The sequence below is a fragment of the Electrona antarctica genome (genome assembly GCF_951216825.1).
Source record: "Electrona antarctica genome assembly, chromosome: 7".
Taxonomy (NCBI): Eukaryota; Metazoa; Chordata; class Actinopteri; order Myctophiformes; family Myctophidae; genus Electrona; species Electrona antarctica.
In genome coordinates this window covers 24710453-24731312 of record NC_136812.1, presented here as the reverse complement: position 1 = coordinate 24731312, position 20860 = coordinate 24710453, and the positions used below count along the sequence as shown (strand labels likewise).

Sequence of the window (20860 nt, the reverse complement as noted above, 5' to 3'; positions counted from 1 at the left end):
ACGTGTACTGTCTTTCCTTCTCCTCTCTCTATCTCATCATTGCCACCACTCGCTCTCATTATTTCCTCTCCTTTCACTGTCTCTCTCCCTCATCTCCTTCTATCTCCTCTGCTCATTTCTCTCTCTCTGTCTCTCTCTCTCTCTCTCTCTCCCTCCCTCTATCTCTCTCTCTCTCTCTCTCTCTCTCTCTCTCTCTCTTTCATTCGCTCTTTGTCTCCTGCTGAGTCTTTCTAGGATAATGAGCTTAGGATATCATCCCTCCACCATGCCTCTTTCTCTCTTCCCTCCTCTTCCTCACGTCCCTCCTGTGCCAGTAAAGGTATGGCCCCCTTGGTGTGGTGTGCCTACATTTCTGGATCAGCATTTTCACTTGGCAGTGAAAATTGTGTCTTTTCCTGCTTTAATTCTGGGCCTGTATCAAGCCACTCAGACTATCTATTATATGTCCTACTATGATTATTATTTTTTTATCCTAGTCAACCTTTCAGCCTAGTAGTGATGCTGAGATGCTTGATAGTCACGGGCCCTGGTCAGTGGGCTTTTCCTCATGGTTTGCAGTGAGTGTGCTTTTGTTGTGTTGAAAGCTGAGGATGGAACAAGCACTGTACCGTAGAGGTTATTAACCCATACAAGTGCTTTATAACTCACAATCACAAAGCTACAATCTGGGACTTTTATTTATTTTAACTATTCTGTATGGTAAGTATGTTAATACTTTGTAACTAAAACATCTGCAGTGGTGTTGGAGGTAGTTTCCCTACTCTTCCATTGAGAGGTTTAAAAATGGCAGGTAGGACATCGACTCGTTGACAATAAGGTTATTTGAAGACTATGGTGCACCAGAATGGCAGTTTTTCTTAAATTATATATATTTTTACATCAGACATTGTTGTAATTACCTCAATGTCAGACGAGGGAGTAATCCTTAATACAACGTAAGGATTGCAGCTTTAAAGATGAGGTTTTATGATGGTTTAAGATGGTTTTAACTGGGTCCTCATCCTCATCCTCAGAGAGATTAGGGTGAATGAATACCATGTAATGTACTGCATGTCACTCACGTATTGCTCTGGATTGGAGATTTAATGAGCCTTTGTCAAGTTCAATGTCACTTGGTTAATTAGGTTATTCTATTTCTGGAAAGAAATCACGTCTTTCTGGAACACACAAAGTCTCTCGCTGTCTCTCTTTCTCATCCATCGCCTCTAAATCCTTCTTAAAGCATAAGTTTCATTTCATATTTATTTATTTCATTTAATTTATGATTTTACATGATTATATTCGTTTTACCCTTTACTTTTTCACATATTCCATAAAAAGAAAAGAAACGGAGCAGGAAGAAGATAAATCTTACTTATCTTACCTGCCCCTATCCAATATTAAAAAAATAAAATAAATACAAATAATTGATGCTCTGCAACCAATCATTACTTCCCCACGTTTACAGTACCAGTACATCAAATAAAATGTGGCAATTAAAAACAGTACTCAAAATCTTCTGCTCTGCTCTCTGCCCAGGTGAAGATGCAGGAGCGTTCTGTGAGCTCAGCCTCTCTTCTGGTTGGGGTGTCATGAGGCCCCTGCAACAGGCCCCATCATCACCCGAAAACTCCTCCTGTCCTGGGGCCCACCAGAGGCCTGGGAGCCCTACACCACCAACGGCCCTCGCAAGCGGCCTTCCTGTAATACACCAGCCCCAACTTCCTTCTGGTTCATGAGTGACTTCCTGTCCAAAAGGGAAAACCGGAAAACCTTGGTTGGCCTGGTTGGCTCTCCGATTGGTTGGTGAAACACAACCTGTTTGAGTGTTACTGCTTGAGTGATTGTGAGGCACTGAGCAATGTTTTGACAGTTGTGATGGTTTATGAATGTGAATGATCTTACTGTACATGTCAGGTGTTATATTGTTTAAGTAGGTGCTTCAAAGGGCTTAAGGGCCTCAGCTTAAGTGTTTCCCCACATTTATTTGAGACCATGCTTTGGACCCCAGCAGGTATTCAGGAATAAAATCAAATACCAGCCAGTGAGAAGAACAGGGCTTTGAAAATGCCAAACCAAACTAAGTGCTTCCTGTTAGCTTCTGTTGAGGCTAGTTTTTGTTAGTTTGTAAAATAGTTGCATGTTAATTGAACAGCTTGTGGAAAAGAAGCCATACTGTATTCTTAGATGTTACATACAACTTTAGTTTTTTTTTCAACCAATGTTCATGTTTTAAGTTGTTATTAGAGAAAGTAAAACAATGTTGTTGTTTTTTCTTTCTTTTTTTGCTGCTCTCTTTCGTTTTAACAATTTTATCTATATTGAATGTGAAGGGGGAGGTGACAAACTGACATATTGAGCCTATTGACCGATTCCGTAACGGGTCTCATGGTCGCAGCCTACGTATATCCTGTAGGCGGAGACGACACATCTGCGGTTTCCACGCACCAAGCTTCTACTACAGTGAATGGAAAAGTGACTGATGTTAGTCTGCCTCAAACGTTACTCTTTTACCTGCTTTTTACTAACACTAACATTACAAAGATGCCCAGAACATCGGGATGAACCTGTGTAGTTTATGGCTGCTCCAACAGTAGTGGCAAACCGCAGATGTGTCGTCTCCGCCTACAGGAAATACGTAGGCTGCGACCATGAGACCCGTTACGGAATCGGTCAATATGCCACACAGTATGGCATCCTCCTAGTAGTAAGTTGTTCGTTCAGACACACGGAAAACAACTACTGTGGCCAGATGGAATTTACTGGGGTCTAGTAGGAGTCGGACTGTAGTAAATTACAATAAAGAAATCGCCGTAAAATGTTGTAAAAGAAAAATACATATTTAGCCACTTCAAATGCCCCCGCCTCCCTATCAAAAACAGCTAAATTCAATCAAACGAAAGAAAGCAGCAAATGAAAATAAATGAACACTTTCTTTAATAACAACCTAAAACATGAACCTTGGTCGAAAAAACCCAAAGTTGTCCTTTAAGGAGATAATAACACTGTCCATATAACAAAAAACATGGGTCCAACCCAGACATACTGCTGAAATGTCAATACCTGCAGCCATAGACATGGTAAAGCCTTTTCAGTAAGCTGCCACGTTTGCCATCTTAGCAGGCCAATGTTAATAAGTAAGATCATTTTTCAGTATAATAGTCAAACAGCTATCCAGCATTTGTCAGCCTGAGCACAAAATGACTTGTGCATTGAATTCGTGGGTATATGGTCCAAGAGTGTTGTAACATTTTATTTCATTTTTGTAACAAAGATTGCCTCTGGCAAATAGACCAGTAAGACCACACATTATTATTATTAATATTTTTTATTTGTATTTTGTTTTACTTTTTACCCTATCAAATTAGCAATTCTTGTATGTAAGTTTTGGAACAACCCTAGTTGGACAACTGTCTTTTTTCAATTACTAGATCTGCAGCTGATGAGTTTAGTGAACATCTATGTCTAATTTGTCTATATCTGACTATATTTTTTCCTGACCTTATTTTAAGAAATTGTGACAATCATTGGCAAGATAATTGCTGTTTGGAAACAAGTCATTTACACTGGCTTACTGTAAGATTGCTGTTTTCTCTTTTTGACATTTTGTTATCTGTACAGTACCTTACCCTTAGTGCATGAACTGTGGATTCATGGTCCAGCCATTACTTTATAAAAATATGAGAAGTGCGGACTTCTCATCTTTTTATACTGTTATTATCTATTGTCCAGCACCAGCAAAGAACTGGATGTGCGCAACCTACCTGTTTTGAGCGAACCATTACTTTAATCATACAATGTTTGGGTCCATGTGCAATAACCTTCTTGGTTGCTTTTTGATGTATTAGACCTTGGTAACTAAGTTTAAGTGCCATGTTACCTGTTTTTAGTTATTTAGTTGTATTTAAATATGTTCTCTTCTCTTTTAAATGTGCTGCTGTATTGACAATCAAATTGAAGCTGGCCCATATAGCCTATCTGACAAACAATCAACAATAGTTTATCGAGCACTTTTATTTAATATGAAGCTGAGCTTTAGTTACACTTGGCACGCAGGAAGACTTGAGTGCTAAAAACAAGCAATAAAGCTAACCAAAGTCACAAACTTGCAAGGTGCAAAACTGATTACTTTTTTGTATAATTTCCCAGTTTGTGTTTTATAGGAACTATCATTATCACATGTATGTACATACTGTAGTGAAGGGATTGTACATCAGTGTTTGTTGCTGTGAACGATGTGTAGCCTGGTGTAATTGTATGCATGTTCATTTTATTAAAAAATGTTTTGGGGCAGATATCCTTTTCAATAAAACTGTATAAAAAAATGTTGTGCTCCATGTTCTCTGTCTTTTAAATACATTTAGTGTTGAAATAACACAGCAAATCTCACATAAACGACCAAATGATTTGGAGCAGTCGAGCAGAGTAGAGGTGAAAGTTATTTAACGGTACCTTACTTACCGTATCCAATTAATTTGATTCAAGTAATGAACCGTTTTTTTTTTTTTTTATGTTTTTTTTTGTGGCTTTCGCCTTTATTTTATATTTTTTATAGAGGGACAGACAGTAGGCTGACAGGAAATGGGGAGAGAGATGGGGGGGAAAGACATGCAGTAAAGGCCGTCGGGATCGGGAGTCGAACCCGCGGCACACTACACTGCCAGACTGGATTACCAGCCAAGGTGCCTGGACCGCTGAGCCACGGCCCAGGCCAATGAACAGTTTTTACTGCATGATTTATTTTCCAACAGAAGATGGCAGCAGACGCCATAAAACTGGTCCATGATTTTACAACCCCCCTACTCTAAACTCCCGACCCCCAGCCTAAAAGTACACGAATGTTAAATGAACAATAGGATTTAAACAAAACAATTGTGTATTGTGCATGGCAGTTAAGGAAAGTGACATGGTGTTTTATGTAGAGTTATAAAACATGAGTCCGACTCTTATCTGACTGACTGATGCAGGAAGCAATGATGTTGCAAGTTGTGCATAGGGTATGTTTTTGCCTGAATTGTATGTTTTGTCATACAGAAATTAACATGAGCTAGCTTGTATAAAAAAAACTGGTAGGGTAAGTGATTATGTTTTTCAGGTTAAAACAAAGGTTTTTTTTTTGTTAAAGGCCATTTATCAGCTTAATTCTTAGTGTTCCAGACTAGTTCCAATTTTGTATGCTCATTTCTTTGTGTCATCATTCCACAAATTTTATCACCTATCTGAAAATGAATGTTCTGTTTATTAAATAGCTGGAGAGACAGGGCGAGCCCTGTTGTTGAACAAACACTCTAGAAATGATTACTATCAGAATATAGTGAATTAACTTTTTAACAAAAAAACCTTTATTTTAACCAAAAAATATCACTTGGCTTACCTTAAAAGCCTTGCAAAAGAAAGAAAGAAAAAACTTAAAATTAATTCAAGGCAAAAAATGTGACCGCATGCAGTGCGCTGGATGTGTGTCACCGTCTCCACACCTGAGCGCAAAACTTTCTTAAGCTGCGCACTTCTTAAGCTGCGCGCAGCTTAAAGCTTGAGTTTTTAGACAGCTGGTGGATGGAAAAGAAGCTCCACCTCCGCGGAAGACTTGAGCGGAGGAGAGCGTTTCCGGGAATCTGGCCGTCGCGCAAGAATTCAGCGGAGGTGGAGCTTAATTTCCATCCACCAGCTGTCTAAAAACTCAAGCTTTAAGCTACGCGCAGCCGAGAACGTGCGCAGCTCTTTTGATGGTGTGGCAGCGGCTATGTGTGTGCTGCTGTAGCGACCCCGGTAGACCTCAGCTCACATCTGAGTTGTGTTGTGTGTCTCGCGCCGAGGAGGATGGAACATCATCATCATACATTATAAACAGACACCCGCGAGCTAGTCAGATAAGAAAACAACACACCGAACCCGCAGCTCTGAACCAGGAAGAACAAGCACGCACCGCCGCCAAAGCAGAGACAAAAACACCTGGCTGCTGTCATGGGTGATGGCATCTTTGTTTGTCTTTAGACCTTAGTTTAGCTTTAGACAGGTATAGACGTTAGCCGACTGGCTAACAAGAAGCTAAGCAGCTGCTAGCCGCGGCGGCTTCTGTCTCAACTAGCTTTCACAAGAAGTTTCATGTTCAGCAACGTCGTTGCCACCATAGCAGCGAACGCGGTGTGAGAACATGCACCGTGAAGAAGCTCCATGTGGAGGGTCACTTTAGACCAGCAACAACAAGGACAAGACGAGCAGCAATGAGTTTGTCCCTCCATGTGAACGTGAGGTTAGTTTTCTAGGAGGACAACAGGGGACAGAGCTGTGTGATTGACAGCTTGTCAGAACAGATGTGGACGCAGTAGTCAGCGTTAGAAACTCAGCTAAGCTAAAAGCTAGCCAGGTGTCTGTTCTGTGGACTGACTGGTGGCTGCGTGTCGGTGGTGTTAGAGGGGAATGGACTTCTGGAGTTCTGGACACAGCTTATTCATTTCTCTCTCAACTCAACAGTGTGGCAGCAGCAGCAGCGAGGTGTGGATTTAACCACATGTCGGTATTGAGGTGCCTCAGTCAAAACTCTACATTTAGCCTATAATAAAAACCTGGCAAGTTAAAGAAGTTTAAAGTTATCGGTCGCGTTGGCTTGGGCGGACCACCCCGGACCACCGCGGGAAAGAAGTGGAATGGACTTGGAGATGAAGAGGACTGAGAATAAGAATAAAAGAAAACTGTGCAACATGGAGCAGCAGGGAAGCAGCAGCGAGGAGAAAGACACGGTAAAGTTCATTTTCTAACAATATACCATTCCAGATAGCGTAATAACGGGTATATATATTACTTACTCATCACAGTAGTACACAGACTACACAGAGTTATGTAACTTGGAGTTACAGAGACCCGTAAGGATCAGTTCGGTACTTCGGTTCATAACAATCAATCATTTAGCTCAGTGGAGACGAGTCAGACGACCCCCTGGAACCCCCCTAAGCCCAGTGGGGATCCTGTCTGTGAGAGGGGGGGGGGGGGGGGGGGGGGCGTGTATACATATGCGTGTGTTTCCAGCAGTCCACTTGTGTCCAGTATCAACAATGTGGTTTCATATTTATGGCTCTGGAGGAGTCTAGCTGAATGCTCGTTTCGTGCAGCATACTGTAACATGCAACATGTACTGTTCACATTGACCAGACATGCATGTCCAATGAACATTACATTATGGTATATGCTTTGCAAGCTGTCAACATGCCAACGTACAGCTGCTATTGAAAAGCTTTTGTTTTTGATTGTTTGATTCTAGCATATGGACTTAAAATTACTGCTGATTAAAGAATCAAGAAGATTAATGTGGTGATGTGTTTGAAAGAGCATGAGCTTCGCTGCTTGACACTGAATGATCCTGGTTCATTCTTCCATCATGTACTGTTTCCAAGGATTGTGTCATCGATGGAATTTAAACGTCTCTCTCATGAAGTAATGCTACTCAATTTCTGGACGCTTGATCCAATTGATTGTGTCGTTGAATTGCTGCTCCACCCTTACTCTTGGGATATTAGCGTTGTTATGAGACATAATATCATTTGATCCATTCAGATTGTGGCCTCAGGCTGTTACACATTCCCTACAGTCTCTATGAATTCCTAAGCAGGTTCACAAGGCACTTTGAAAAATGTATCTCCTAGAGTCCACCTGAGAGAAAAATCTGTATTTTTATTTTTTTGGCAGCAGGAGGGAGTGAATTTCATGACATTGTGAAATGTCAGACCGTGTGTGTGAGCCATGGCAAGGGCTGTGTGGAGTTAGCTCCTTTCGGAACCCTACGTTAAAGTTTCTGACATTTGGATGACTTTAGGTAGGGTTCCTTCTCGTCGACTTCAAGCGACGTGGTACGCAATCTGACTTACCCCTCTCCGACGGGTCTCTGCGCTGTGGGTATGACGCTGACATATTCCAAAAGAAGCATATAAGAGCTATAGGAGACAACGAACCCTCTGACCCCTCCGCGAACGGCTCAGAAGCCGTTAAGTATTTTTAATGTTTGTTAGACCGTTTTGGCAGCTCTCTTCCTTCCTTCCTTGACTTCCTTATTGACATCCTATTGTACCGCCTCCAGCACCGTGGCTGGCTACCTGCGACAGAGGCAGGAACACGCAGATAGCCAGTTCCGGCGATTGCGTACCACGTCGCTTGAAGTCGACGAGAAGGAACCCTACCTAAAGTCATCCAAATGTCAGAAACTTTAACGTAGGGTTCCGAAAGGAGCTAGTGTGGAGTAGACTGTAGAGGTGAACTAGATGGGAACTTTTCCTCATTATGGTTAAACATTGGAAATTCATCATATTGCTAGTTTGCTACCACTCCTTCCTTATGATGCAAGATGTGTGTGACAAAGTCCCCCATGCCACCTGAAAGTGCTTCATTAAATTAACTTACAGCAAGAATTGTGTAGTGTTTGCCTAACTAACATGGCAACAATTTCTTTTTAAGGGAGTGAAGGCTAATATATAAATCAAACACTCAGAAGTTTAGTTTCTGAGCCCTCTGTCGCAACTTTTACAAGGTTTACAATTATGGGAATTGAACGATGTCACTGTTATCTCCTAAGAAGGTGTGCTTGTCTGTGCATGCACGTGTGATTGAGTGGATGACTGGATGTGAGCTTTTGAAGGTTGCACTTTGTCCTTGGCAACATTGGCAGACATTTGTGTGAACTCCTCAACCTAAAAATTCCCCTCTTTCGGGTGTAACATACAGCATTACACAATAGCAGTATTTTCATAATTTGTGAATTCCATGAGTATGTAAACCAGATTCCACACTTAATTTCAAGTTGTGCATCATGTTTTAAACTATTTTGTTTAAGGTATATTCCTTTTTATTACAAATATTTGTATTTATTGATATGTTATTCGTATTCACTGCGTATTTCACTGCCTATAATAATGCTGCTGTATTGTATGTGACGACACCATTAATCTTTTCTATAGTTTGAAAGCAACATGAACAGTTACAGTTACATAGGACATAAGTCCCCAGGTCTTTTTTGTGTTATCCTTTTAGTCTTAATGTCTGACTGTATGCTGTTCAATCAATTAATCAAACAAACAAACAGATAACAGACAACTGTTAATCAGTAATCTTGAGCATGAATGAATGGACAATGCATTTTTTTATGGTAACTTCACCTTCCTTTAAAAACGTTTCTTCAACAAACATTTCCTAGTTACAGTTAATGAGGGATTAATCACAGCTTTATTGTCATTTCTAGGACCACCCTTTTTGTGCCTTATAACCTGAGAGGATTTGGTCTTCGATAGCGTTGTGATGGTATGTTTTTGTTCACCAGACAAAATGCCTCACTGGCATGGTGAATGGAAACAGTATAAACAGCCTAATCTGCTACACATAATAAAGTTAACTAACAAGACAGTGAGGATTGCAGCATGCTGGCTGACATATATTGCAGTCGTGTGGAGGAATTTGCTTGGTTTCCTCAAGGGCTGCTTAGTTCAGCACTGCATGTACGTATTAGCACATTGTTTCCACATCAAAACATTAAAACAGACTCGGCACGGTCCTACAGTATGTCTTGTCTACTTTTAATAATGTCAGCATGACTATTATGAATCTCTTGTTCCATCATTTATCCCTGTATACATAGAGATGCTCCGATAATTGGCTAGCGATCGGTGATCGGCCAAATCGACTGATATTCACTCTGATCGGTAATCTGCATTTACCATTTACCCTATCTGTGATCGGCAATTTACCTGGAGAAACTGATCTTTTACACCATTTAAGTGCTATAAATGTCAATCAGATATAGAGTATAATATCATTTTGCTTTTTTGTGACAGGCCTACCTCCCCTTCCCCCCACACACAGGAACCGTTTTGAAGTAGGTTTTGGCATATAATAATTTGGGAAATTAAAAAATTTGCAACATTTCACATTTAGTATACATTACTTACCCCTCATTTTCTAAATTGACCCTCTACTTTGTTGCTCTTTTTGTCTACTAGAAGTTTGCGTGGCTGCAGCGCGCACACGTTTAACGCCACGCGTCCGTGGTGGTGGTGTTATTTCTCCGTGGATATCGTGTGTCCGAGTTAGACACACACACACACACAAAGTGTACATTTTGAACGAACGTCACTTCCGCATACTCTGCATACTCTGCTGTATGACTTGGCCACCTGACGCCGTGCACAAAGTTGTGCGCTCCATGGGCATAAATACAGTTGCATTATGGGCATGGCATTCTCTCAAATGTAATAGTAGATGCCTTGCTTTAGCTCTTTCCATTCATCTTTCCTTAATAGTATTTGTCTTTCTAGCTTGCCTCCTTGCTTCTTTCCTAGTCTACGACTACGCTGTGATCAAACATTATTTAATAGGTGTACTGGCCGTATTTGTATGTCAGTCAATAGAAAACTAGCAGTTTCTTGGGAAGAAAGGCATGGAAGCCAATTGCTATGATCCACAGAAATGTAGCATCTATACGTTTCATGCTTACCATCCAGACAGAGAGCTAAAATGTCATGTTGCTGGAATTGAGTTTTATCATTCACTCATTACAGATATGTATGTTAGTAGGATCCCTCTGAGGATCAAGCTAATTAGGGCAGAGTGGAAGTAGCTCAAATCTATTGAGGATTATTGCAGTACCTACATTATTATTATGTGGGTCTGTGTGGTAGATTAGCCCTCAGAGCATTTTCCCCAGTTGGTGTACTAAAGTAAATTAAAAAAAGGAACCTGCTTTAGAAGTTAATGAGAATCTGTATATTGAATATATTTAGCCCATATGACTGAACTTTGAGATCCCATTATGCTAGGTTTGTGAAATGGGACAAAGCGCTGAACGGTTGAAAAAAGATATGCCTGCTGTATCTGAACCTGCTATGTTTTACTGGTCAGTGTTTCCACTTGATTTCCTGTAAAGGAAACATGAAACACCTTTTTGTTTGATGGAATATCACAATTCTAACACTGTACTGCTGGAGTTCATCAGCGAGATGGGGAGAGAGAGAAATTATTTTATGGTCCACTCCTGGCAGTAATATAGGACTAATGTTTAATGTCAATGTCAGTGTTGAAGACAAACGATACACATGTAAGACCCTGGCCTTTGCAGAGTTGTGTTTATACAATTCAAAAGAGCTGCATTCATTAAAGAGAAGCAGCTGTCTTTTTGGAGGATAAGGATAAAGATATTCATTCATGTATTCACCCAGTATGTTTGATTTATTTCTTCTCACGCAGGATGTGCACAATAATAACACCATAAGTCGACTGTCCGTCAGCTGTAATCTGTGTGGTTTTTTCGCACAGTGTGCACACCTTTTTAACATAATGCCTCTCAATAGTCAGGACAAGTACGTTTGGTGTGCCACAGCCTTTAAGAACACTGCCTTTGACTTGCCTACACAGTATTTTACTGTGTTGATGCTGTAATGATGACAATAATGATTGCAGTATGTTGTATTGTCATGACCTGGTCTTTAGTTTACGTATGTCTGTCTGTGTACACTTAAACTGCTACAAATAGGCCAGATAGTTGCAGTACAACTAGGATTTGGCTTCAGGTCCTTGTACTTGGGTCGCTATAGCTATAGTCATTATAGTGACCCATTTAAAATGTCCTACCTTTTTCCCCAACCAATTTTCCAACCCACACTTTGGTTCCCAAACTCAGTCTTTGGAAAATACCACTTTAGTCGACACAGAGTTGACCCATCTGTCTGCACTCTATCTCATCATTAGCGATGTCTTAGGCTAACCATTAACCTGCTCTGCTCCCATAAAATGATATGGGCCAATCATTTCCTTCCTGTCCATTGACTGGTCATGGATGAGCAAGCCACTGGGCTACCACTGAGGAGCGAGGATGGCTGCTGCTGCTCTAAGCTGAAAGACACGCTGCTGGTAGGTAATGCCAGCAAAGGGAGGGGGGTGGCGTTGCACTGATTGATGGAGCCCAAATGGCTAATGTCTGCCATTTGAGGGCTCCTAGAGAGTGATAATGGGATGGTACAGATGCAGAGGGGTGAGGGGTATTCATTCTAATCTAAAGCCCTGCTCATTACCCAGACTCATGACCATGGTGAGCTCCTAGCATAGAGGGAATGGCATACATTGCAGTGAAGATCAGTGCGGTTTCAGCGTATCTTTATCTTATTATCTCCAAAAGCCGTCTTTGGGCGAGTACCGGGGGTAAGATAACTGCATTATTCATTGTACATGTTCATATTAGGACAACAGACAGAAACACTAGTGAACCTTTTGTGGCTGCTGGCCTATTTTCCGCCAAGGGAGGCTCCCCTTAAGCCCCAAGAGCATAGGAAAACCTCCTATACCGTGCGTGTGTGCGCCACACGTGCGACGTGCGTGCGACACACACTGCGCGATCTTGTGCTGTGCCTCTCTGCCTATCCCACCTTTCCATCCCCTGAAAGCTTAAGAGATGAGATAAGGATCTTTGTACCGGTGGCACTCCCCTCTAACCCTATAGCTTCTGTTTATTGATGAATAAAATAAGTGATTCTAATGTTGAGGCACAGAAAATGCTAATTTGTATTTGGAGACATTGCTAGTCACAAGTCACAGTGGATCTCTAAAGTCTAAACTAAAATGAAATTAAACAACAATAAAATGATTCACAGGAGGCATGTACTCACTGGTTTTATGCTCTATGCTATTGTTTTATTGTCATATTGCACTGCTTGATTTGCTGCCGGTTTTTATGCACCTTTTTAATTGCCTCAACCTTATTTTGTTTCTGTTTGTTTGCTAATGTATACGTGTGTATATTTTGATATGATTGTATTTTATGTTTGTTCTCTGCCTTGTAAAGCACTTTGCGATGCATTTCTGGCATGAAAGGTGCTATATAAATAAAGTTTATTATTATTTAAGCCACATTTACATCATGTCTCTCTCGTCCTTCATCTCTCACGCTTCGTCCACTTTTTCTCCTTCTCTACGCCCTCCCCTCATCCTCTCCCCCTGCCTGTACCTCTCTCTCTGCTTTTTTCGTGCTCAGTCTGGACACTCTGTTCTTCTTCTCTCCTTGTTCCCATTTTCTTGCATTGCTGGCTGCTCTACCCTCTCTGTCCAGATACACAAGCCTGTGTGTCTATGGGACCCTTTACATACATTGAAAACCTATTTGCATCACTGAAAAATACTGTGATATTATATTTATCACCCTCACCATATCACCCTCCCCTATGTTCCCCTGTCCCCCAGACCCAGTCTCTCTTTATCACCCTCACCATATCACCCTCCCCTATGTTCTCCTGTCCCCCAGACCCAGTCTCTCTTTATCACCCTCACCATATCACCCTCCCCTATGTTCTCCTGTCCCCCAGACCCAGTCTCTCTTTATCATCCTCACCATATCACCCTCCCCTATGTTCTCCTGTCCCCCAGACCCAGTCTCTCTTTATCACCCTCACCATATCACCCTCCCCTATGTTCCCCTGTCCCCCAGACCCAGTCTCTCTTTATCACCCTCACCATATCACCCTCCCCTATGTTCTCCTGTCCCCCAGACCCAGTCTCTCTTTATCACCCTCACCATATCACCCTCCCCTATGTTCTCCTGTCCCCCAGACCCAGTCTCTCTTTATCACCCTCACCATATCACCCTCCCCTATGTTCTCCTGTCCCCCAGACCCAGTCTCTCTTTATCACCCTCACCATATCACCCTCCCCTATGTTCTCCTGTCCCCCAGACCCAGTCTCTCTTTATCACCCTCACCATATCACCCTCCCCTATGTTCTCCTGTCACCCAGACCCAGTCTCTCTTTATCACCCTCACCATATCACCCTCCCCTATGTTCTCCTGTCCCCCAGACCCAGTCTCTCTTTATCACCCTCACCATATCACCCTCCCCTATGTTCTCCTGTCCCCCAGACCCAGTCTCTCTTTATCACCCTCACCATATCACCCTCCCCTATGTTCTCCTGTCCCCCAGACCCAGTCTCTCTTTATCACCCTCACCATATCACCCTCCCCTATGTTCTCCTGTCCCCCAGACCCAGTCTCTCACCATATCACCCTCCCCTATGTTCTCCTGTCCCCCAGACCCAGTCTCTCTTTATCACCCTCACCATATCACCCTCCCCTATGTTCTCCTGTCCCCCAGACCCAGTCTCTCTTTATCACCCTCACCATATCACCCTCCCCTATGTTCTCCTGTCCCCCAGACCCAGTCTCTCTTTATCACCCTCACCATATCACCCTCCCCTATGTTCCCCTGTCCCCCAGACCCAGTCTCTCTTTTCTACCTTTCTTGCCTTCAACTGTTCCTGGTCATGCATGTCAAGTAACTGATGATTAAAGCTTTCACGTGCTGTGCTGGTGTTTTAAGCCCAATTTAGTGGAATTTTAGGAGGGCTAGAATGTAATTAATTCTCTCTCTGTGTGTGTGTGTGTGTGTGTGTGTGTGTGTGTGTGTGTGTGTGTGTGTGTGTGTGTGTGTGTGTGTGTGTGTGTGTGTGTGTGTGTGTGTGTGTGTGTGTGTGTGTGTGTGTGTGTGTGTGTGTGTGTGTGTGTGTGTGTGTGTGTGTGTGTGTGTGTGTGTGTGTGTGTGTGTGTGTGTGTGTGTGTGTGTGTGTGTGTGTGTGTGGTTATTTGTATCGGTCTTGAGAAGCAAGAAGTTATCGGTATCGGTTGCAAAAAATCAATATCGTGCATCCACTAGACTCGAGTCATAATTATATCAGCTTGCATTCCATTCTCTTGCATATTGTACCTTAGTGGGGCTTTCTGTAGTCACGTTTGCAGTCTAGTCATGGTGCGGTGGAGGAGAGGAGAGCGGGCTTAGTGTCCCATTGGCCATGGGGCTTAGTGTTCCATTGGCCGTATGGGACTAGTCTTGGCTTAGAGGCCAGCCAATCATGAAAATCTTTAAATTAGACCACATGACTAGACTAGAAAGTTTGATCACTGTCACATCAGCTCTGCAAGCTGAGTGCATGTGTTTGGTCCGACGAGTCATTGGTCCAAAACACGACAACCCACCTCAAACCCTAACCTAACCATAACCGCAAGCACGGGAGCAGGCGCTAGTCCGAGGTGCGGACGCATGTCGAACCAATGCTCCGTCGGACCATAGTATGCCTCCCCTGCAAGCTGATAATAAAAAGTCCAACTGCTGACATTTGTTCTTTTCAACTCCATGTATGTTTGGTCTAATTGTTTAATGTGTCTTAAGTCTTTATGTGTATTCTGCAAGAGAGGAGCAATCATTTTGTCTGTGCGTGTTTTGTGTGTTTCCATATAAGTTCCTGCTCTCTTTATTGTTTTGCTAGGGCCAGAGATGAGGGATGTCTTCCAGCACAGCAGTGGCAGAGCCAAGCTCCACTTGCCTTTCAATTTGTTTGTGCCAGTGTGCTGATGTTTGTGCTCGATGTGTGTTTGTGTACCAGGACAGGATTAGTTGATCTGCTTTTCCTTCGGGTAATTTGGCTGCTGGGAGATAGTGTAGCGTGGGAGCATCTCATAAGCAGCAGCAGGGTCAGAACAGGAGAAAACGGGTAAGGATAGGGAGGGAGAGTCTAGGTGGAATGTTGCGTGCATAAACCTGCACCGCAGTCGCTACTAGGTCCTCCTAATGTTGCTTGACTGGGGCCAGATTGATGGGTTTTAAAGACACAGTATGTTTACACACAATCTCACAACACGAGCACATGCATCCTACTGAGTCAGAATCTTCTGTAACATTTAGCCTCAAAGAAACATAAAGACTGCCTTATTGGTCTTCTTGGTGAACCTCAGGCATTCTTTGAACTAACATTTCCTAACAGTGTTTCTGTAAATATTGATGTGCGCTTCTGCAGCATTAGTACAGCGCTGTGTCCACGCTGTGTACTTTAAGAGTGCCAGATGGCAGAGTACATTCGGGCAGTTCATCTGGCAGTGTTTCACGGTGGTAAAAGCGTCTCTCTGAAACAGATCTGGGCACAGTGATTTCATTTTCAAATGGAGAGCGGAAAAGCTGATCCTTGAACTGCTACCCAGCCGGGGTCACATCACTAAGGAGTTGGCAGTGTTGTGAACTTGTGACTGCAGCACAGGTGGTAGCTCAACCGTGCAGTGTGTTATGTGTAATGGCAAATAATGAATTCCACACGTCAAATATAACTAAGGAAGTACATGAGACTGAAAAAGTCGAGAGGTAATTTAACTCTGTAGCCAAATGGACCATTTGGTTTGGTTACATTTGTACATTCTGAGTTACAGATTGATAAATTAACACTGGGGATTTTACTATGTTTATGTACAGTATAGTAAGAGAAACCTATGAAAATCTGGGAACTAAATCGTTACCAAGAAATGTCTTCACCAATGTGTTTCTAAAGGTGTCTAATAACATGTACTAAAAGTTTGAAATTCAACTCCTGTGGGAAATGTTTGTTATTAGCATAATATGTGACCATACCATTAACATCCTAAGGCAAAAGAAAGTCCACATTTCATCATTCTTTAAGTAGCATGTGACATATGAAACTAGGGGGTTTTCATTCATTCTGAATCCATTCCAAGCATTAGTTTTGCACAAAAAACATTCCTTGGGAGGAAAACAGCCATAGCCATCATCACAAATTTGATGAGGTCAGCACAGTGGATATGGCCGAATTTAGCCCAATGAATGTTTTTTGTGCAAAACTAATGCTTGGAATGGATTCAGAATCATGAAAACCCCCTAGTTTCATATGTCACATGCAACTTAGTACATGTTATTAGACACCTTTAGAAACACATTGGTGAAGAAATTTCTTGGTAACGATTTAGTTCCCAGATTGGTCAAATACCTGATAAAATGCCCTTACTAGTAGGTTCTGTGAAGATCTAACTTGACATAGATAAAATAGATGGATAGATACATATGAAATACTAAGTAATCTTACATTCTGAGGTGACCTGAATTAGGAAGGGCACACTCAGTCAAGGCTTCTCACTTGCACTGTTGAGCCTTGGAAAGTCTGACTTACAAGATAAAGCTTTGCATTGTTATAACCTGGTTACTATGCTGCTGTAGTAGATTTGACTAACATCCCTGAAATATCAGATAAAATAAAAAATCCAACCAATTTTTCCAGTTTCCTTTTCAAACAGTTCTACGCCTGGGCCAAGGGGTTAGTAAAATCTACACAGTGCAAATTTTGCAATGGACCACATAGTGGCTTGACTTTCAGTTGCAAGAACAAAAACAGTTAAACAGGCGACAGAATGTGACAGCGGTGAGAGGAGTCATCAGAGAAGGCAGTAAAAGTAGCTGCGTAATTAGAAAACCCGCCCCTAATTGAGATGTGCGCCTTGTTCCGTGTAAACACAGGTGACTCATCAACGCCAGCCGTAGACAAAATAACACCACTAGCCACGGTGGTGGCTGTGGTGGTTAGCCTAATTCTACACATTCACTTCAGTGTCTTTAAGCACTCACTGGGCTGATGGCAGATCTGGTCTAGTCTCTTATGACAATGGTTTGGCTGGGGTGGAGTCGTGGAGAGGTGGGTGTTCAGGGAAATTCGATCCTAGTGTATAGGTAACAGGTTTGCATTGAACTCTGCCCTTTGTCCTGTCAGGATGATCTCACTGTTGTTTGTACACACACATAAACCGTGTCAATACAAGTTTCATGAGTCACATGAGGTGAGCGTGTGTGTGTGTGTGCATGGTGCTTACCCGGCAGATAGCAGATCTACAAGTTCACAACAAATGGCATCGGTGATTGTGACTCATTGTGAAGTTGTGAGCTATTTCTGCGTGACACTGTTGTACAGCAAAGCATAAAGTCGGCGGAAATGGCTAAGTAGTTGCAACACTTTTGCGCTTATGTGCCATGATCCCTTAGTTTGTGAAATCATGTATGTGTGTGTGTGTGTGTGTGTAATGTAGGTCACTGTGTTGTCTCCTCCCTGTGGCTGTCCTGATTGGGGAGGTGGTCATTAAAGCAGTAGGTTGTGGCCGGCTAAAGGAGCTTCCTAACAGCAACAAAACATCCTGCTTCCTTGAGTTCAGCTGCTAACTATAGGTGGACAACACAACACAGTGGTGGACAGGGCCCAGTTAGAAAACAACACGGTTCTCGAGACCTCCCTTTGATCCACAGCACCTCTTGAAGTAGGTTTTACTAGCCAACAACCTTACGTAGTGTAATTATAATGACCCAACTTTCCAGACTTCGACATGTCCAGGACCAGGAAGTTGATTAGTGGCTGTATCACTGCTGTACCTCATAGAAAGAGAGCATGCAAAGCACACACCCTCAAACTCTGGCAATGGACCAAAGAGGATTTATATTTAGGCTAACCCTCGAACACAAGTTCATAGTAATAAAAATAACAAACAAATTACAATAGTTTACAATCTGGTGGAGAGACTTTCCATTCTAATTCCTCTCCAGTAACAACATTAGTATATTGTGGTTGCCCTGCGTTCGAGGCGGCCCTTTTTTTCTGCAGAAAACAAAAACAGAAAACAAAAAAAAACATGTCACAGCTTCCCCTCTTTTACTTTTTTTAGGCTTTTCTGCCTTTATTGATAGTATCAAGTGAAGATGGACAGGAAAGAGGCAGAGAAAGAAGGGGAGAGACATGCAGCAAAGGTCGTCATGAACGGGGCTCGAACATGCGATGTGCTGTCAGGCCAAAGCCTATATGTGGCATGCGCCTGGACCACTTAGCCAGCGGGTGCCCCGCTTCCTCTCTTTTTCAACGAATGAAATTGCACCGCCTGGCGCCACATCAGTCGTGTACGCCATCTTAACCGTCGTGCAGTAAGCCCTCACCTCTAATTTGTTTTTCTGTGTAACCACCTTCAATCCAAATCCCACCAGCAGTGCTCCTGCCTCTCTGATTACTTTTACTAGGCATCTCATTTTGAAGGCATGACTGGGCAAAATGTGTAATTACAAAACAGTGTCCTGATGAATGTCCTATAAGCTCGACCAATAAGGTCGATTGTGCGTGTGTAGGAGAATGCTGTTAAAAAGTAATTACAAAACAGTCTCACATATACAGTACACAGCACAGATCTATAGACACACGCACACGCACACGCACACGCACACGCACACACGCGCACGCACGCAAGCGATTGGGACATGTTGGGATTTAAAGCTCTAAAGCTCAGCTATCACTTTAATCCTCAGTGAATTGAACAGGCAGGCTTGTGGTGAGGAGTAGGCCACTCTGTTGCAATAGGCAAAGAACATTATGGATTATGGAGTTTACAATTACAAGTTTTGTGTGTGTATTTGAGTGTGCATGTTCTTCCTTAGGCTATATTTACATAATCAGCCTTTTATCAAGAACAAACGCTGTCCAAAAGAGGTTTTTGTGATGAAAGTGAAATTATTGGGGCAAAGCACGATTGATTGACACACTGCACAGATTTACTTTACGAACTTTAGTACCGGTAACTATGCCTGGAACTTGGCAAATAGTGAAAACTACGTTTTTAAACTACAAAATAGTAGATGTGGAATTGTGGATGCAATCAAGATTGAACAACTGGTATATTTAATACCTAAAATGTATGAACCTTCAGCCAGAGAACACTGTGTTTCTCCTCCCCTGCCTGGAAGTTCTGCTGCTTACCTTAACAGGTTGACTGCGAACTATTTACGGCCGTCTTTCAGGCTAGACTGCCTATGTTTAAAGTTTCCTTTGAACAGCCACTGCACCGACCGCTGAGTTGCTTTAAAATCCACTTTAAAACGGTGTAATCGCTTGTTGTAGTGTTGAAAAGTATTCCAAAGTGCCGATCACAACAACAGAACGGAGCACTGCGCTCTGCACTGTTCCACCCCCTCCATTCATTGTAATGAATAGGGACTCAATTTCCCATAAGTTGCCTGGCTCAGTGGAGCTTACGTCGCTAAACTGGACCACAACTTATTAATTGCGATATGCATGCGGTTGGAAAATACAAACTTTACGCTGAATATAACGAAGTAGGTTTAATTTACTGTTTTTATTAGGAGGGAGGTGGCTGAGGCTGACCAACTCAGGTGTGTGTGTGCGTGCGCGTGCGTGCTCATAACTCAAACATTTGAGTTTCTGCTCCTGTCTTGCTTACATGTATCTTAAGAAATGTAAAATCAGTTGCAGACTGTCTGAGGCTCTAGCTGTAGAAATCTCTCTAATATAGAACATAACACCGCATGAAAACTGTAATTATGCTAACCTGGGTGCCAGAGGGTACAAAGTGGCAGATGAAAGAATGCTCGCACACAATGCTGCTAACAAACCATTTTAATGTTGTGACTGTTTGCTGCTCTCATCCACATACTGTAGCATCTGTAAGGAAGGGAGACTGCTCTAGTCTGTATTTAGGTTAACTCTTTATAGCGAAGGCCGTCAGCCTTTCTGCTGCTAACAATTAGCAACACATTGAGTGCCACCTGGTGGACAAAATGGGTAGCACTTGGGTGCCATGTGATCACCCAAGTGAAGCGTCCTGTTTGTCGCCATCTTGGATGATAACAGTAACATCAATATAGCGAGCTAAAGTGAAACCAATCCTTGCTCTAGAAATCGCAATGTTCCCATCGCGATCATTTATTTTGTGAAAAATTGAAAATAAAAACAAAATATTCGGTCAGGTAACCAGTTCAGTGCTGAAAATTATAGTGATACGGAAACGGTGGGCATTTTATTTTGAAGTTTCAGCTTGAAACGCTGGCTCTGGTAGCTAGGGACGGTAGCTATGCTACCTGCACGGTGACACAGGACGCATGGAGTGTGTTTGTTTACAAGTCAGATAGTCGGCCAGCTATGCCAGTTTACTGCTATGTGGCTTATTTCTACCCTATAATGTTTTCAGACACATATTTTAGCGTGATGATTACGTTTAAACAGAGTAATTCACTGTCTGGAATCTGGATGTCATCTTGAATGGGATTA

The 20860-nt window shown here is 42.4% G+C and overlaps 2 protein-coding genes across 14 annotated transcripts in view; both read left to right on the top strand.

The window, feature by feature from the left end:
* Positions 1 to 2172, top strand: part of pde4dip (phosphodiesterase 4D interacting protein) — a 90322-nt gene extending 88150 nt beyond the window's left edge. For 6 of the 7 annotated variants that reach the window (XM_079505996.1, XM_079505995.1, XM_079505991.1 and 3 more), the window contains 2 exons: positions 235 to 319; positions 1519 to 2172. In XM_079505996.1, the coding sequence (XP_079362122.1) occupies positions 235 to 319; positions 1519 to 1718 (285 nt within the window). In that variant the 3' untranslated portion in view covers positions 1719 to 2172. The remainder of the gene's footprint in view (positions 1 to 234; positions 320 to 1518) is intronic. The other variant, XM_079505994.1, reaches the window with a different exon arrangement.
* Positions 2173 to 5735: 3563 nt separating this feature from the next.
* mast2 (microtubule associated serine/threonine kinase 2) overlaps positions 5736 to 20860 on the top strand; it is a 197673-nt gene continuing 182548 nt past the window's right edge. For all 7 annotated transcript variants that reach the window (XM_079506003.1, XM_079506005.1, XM_079506001.1 and 4 more), the window contains exon 1: positions 5736 to 6719. In XM_079506003.1, the coding sequence (XP_079362129.1) occupies positions 6627 to 6719 (93 nt within the window). In that variant the 5' untranslated portion in view covers positions 5736 to 6626. The remainder of the gene's footprint in view (positions 6720 to 20860) is intronic.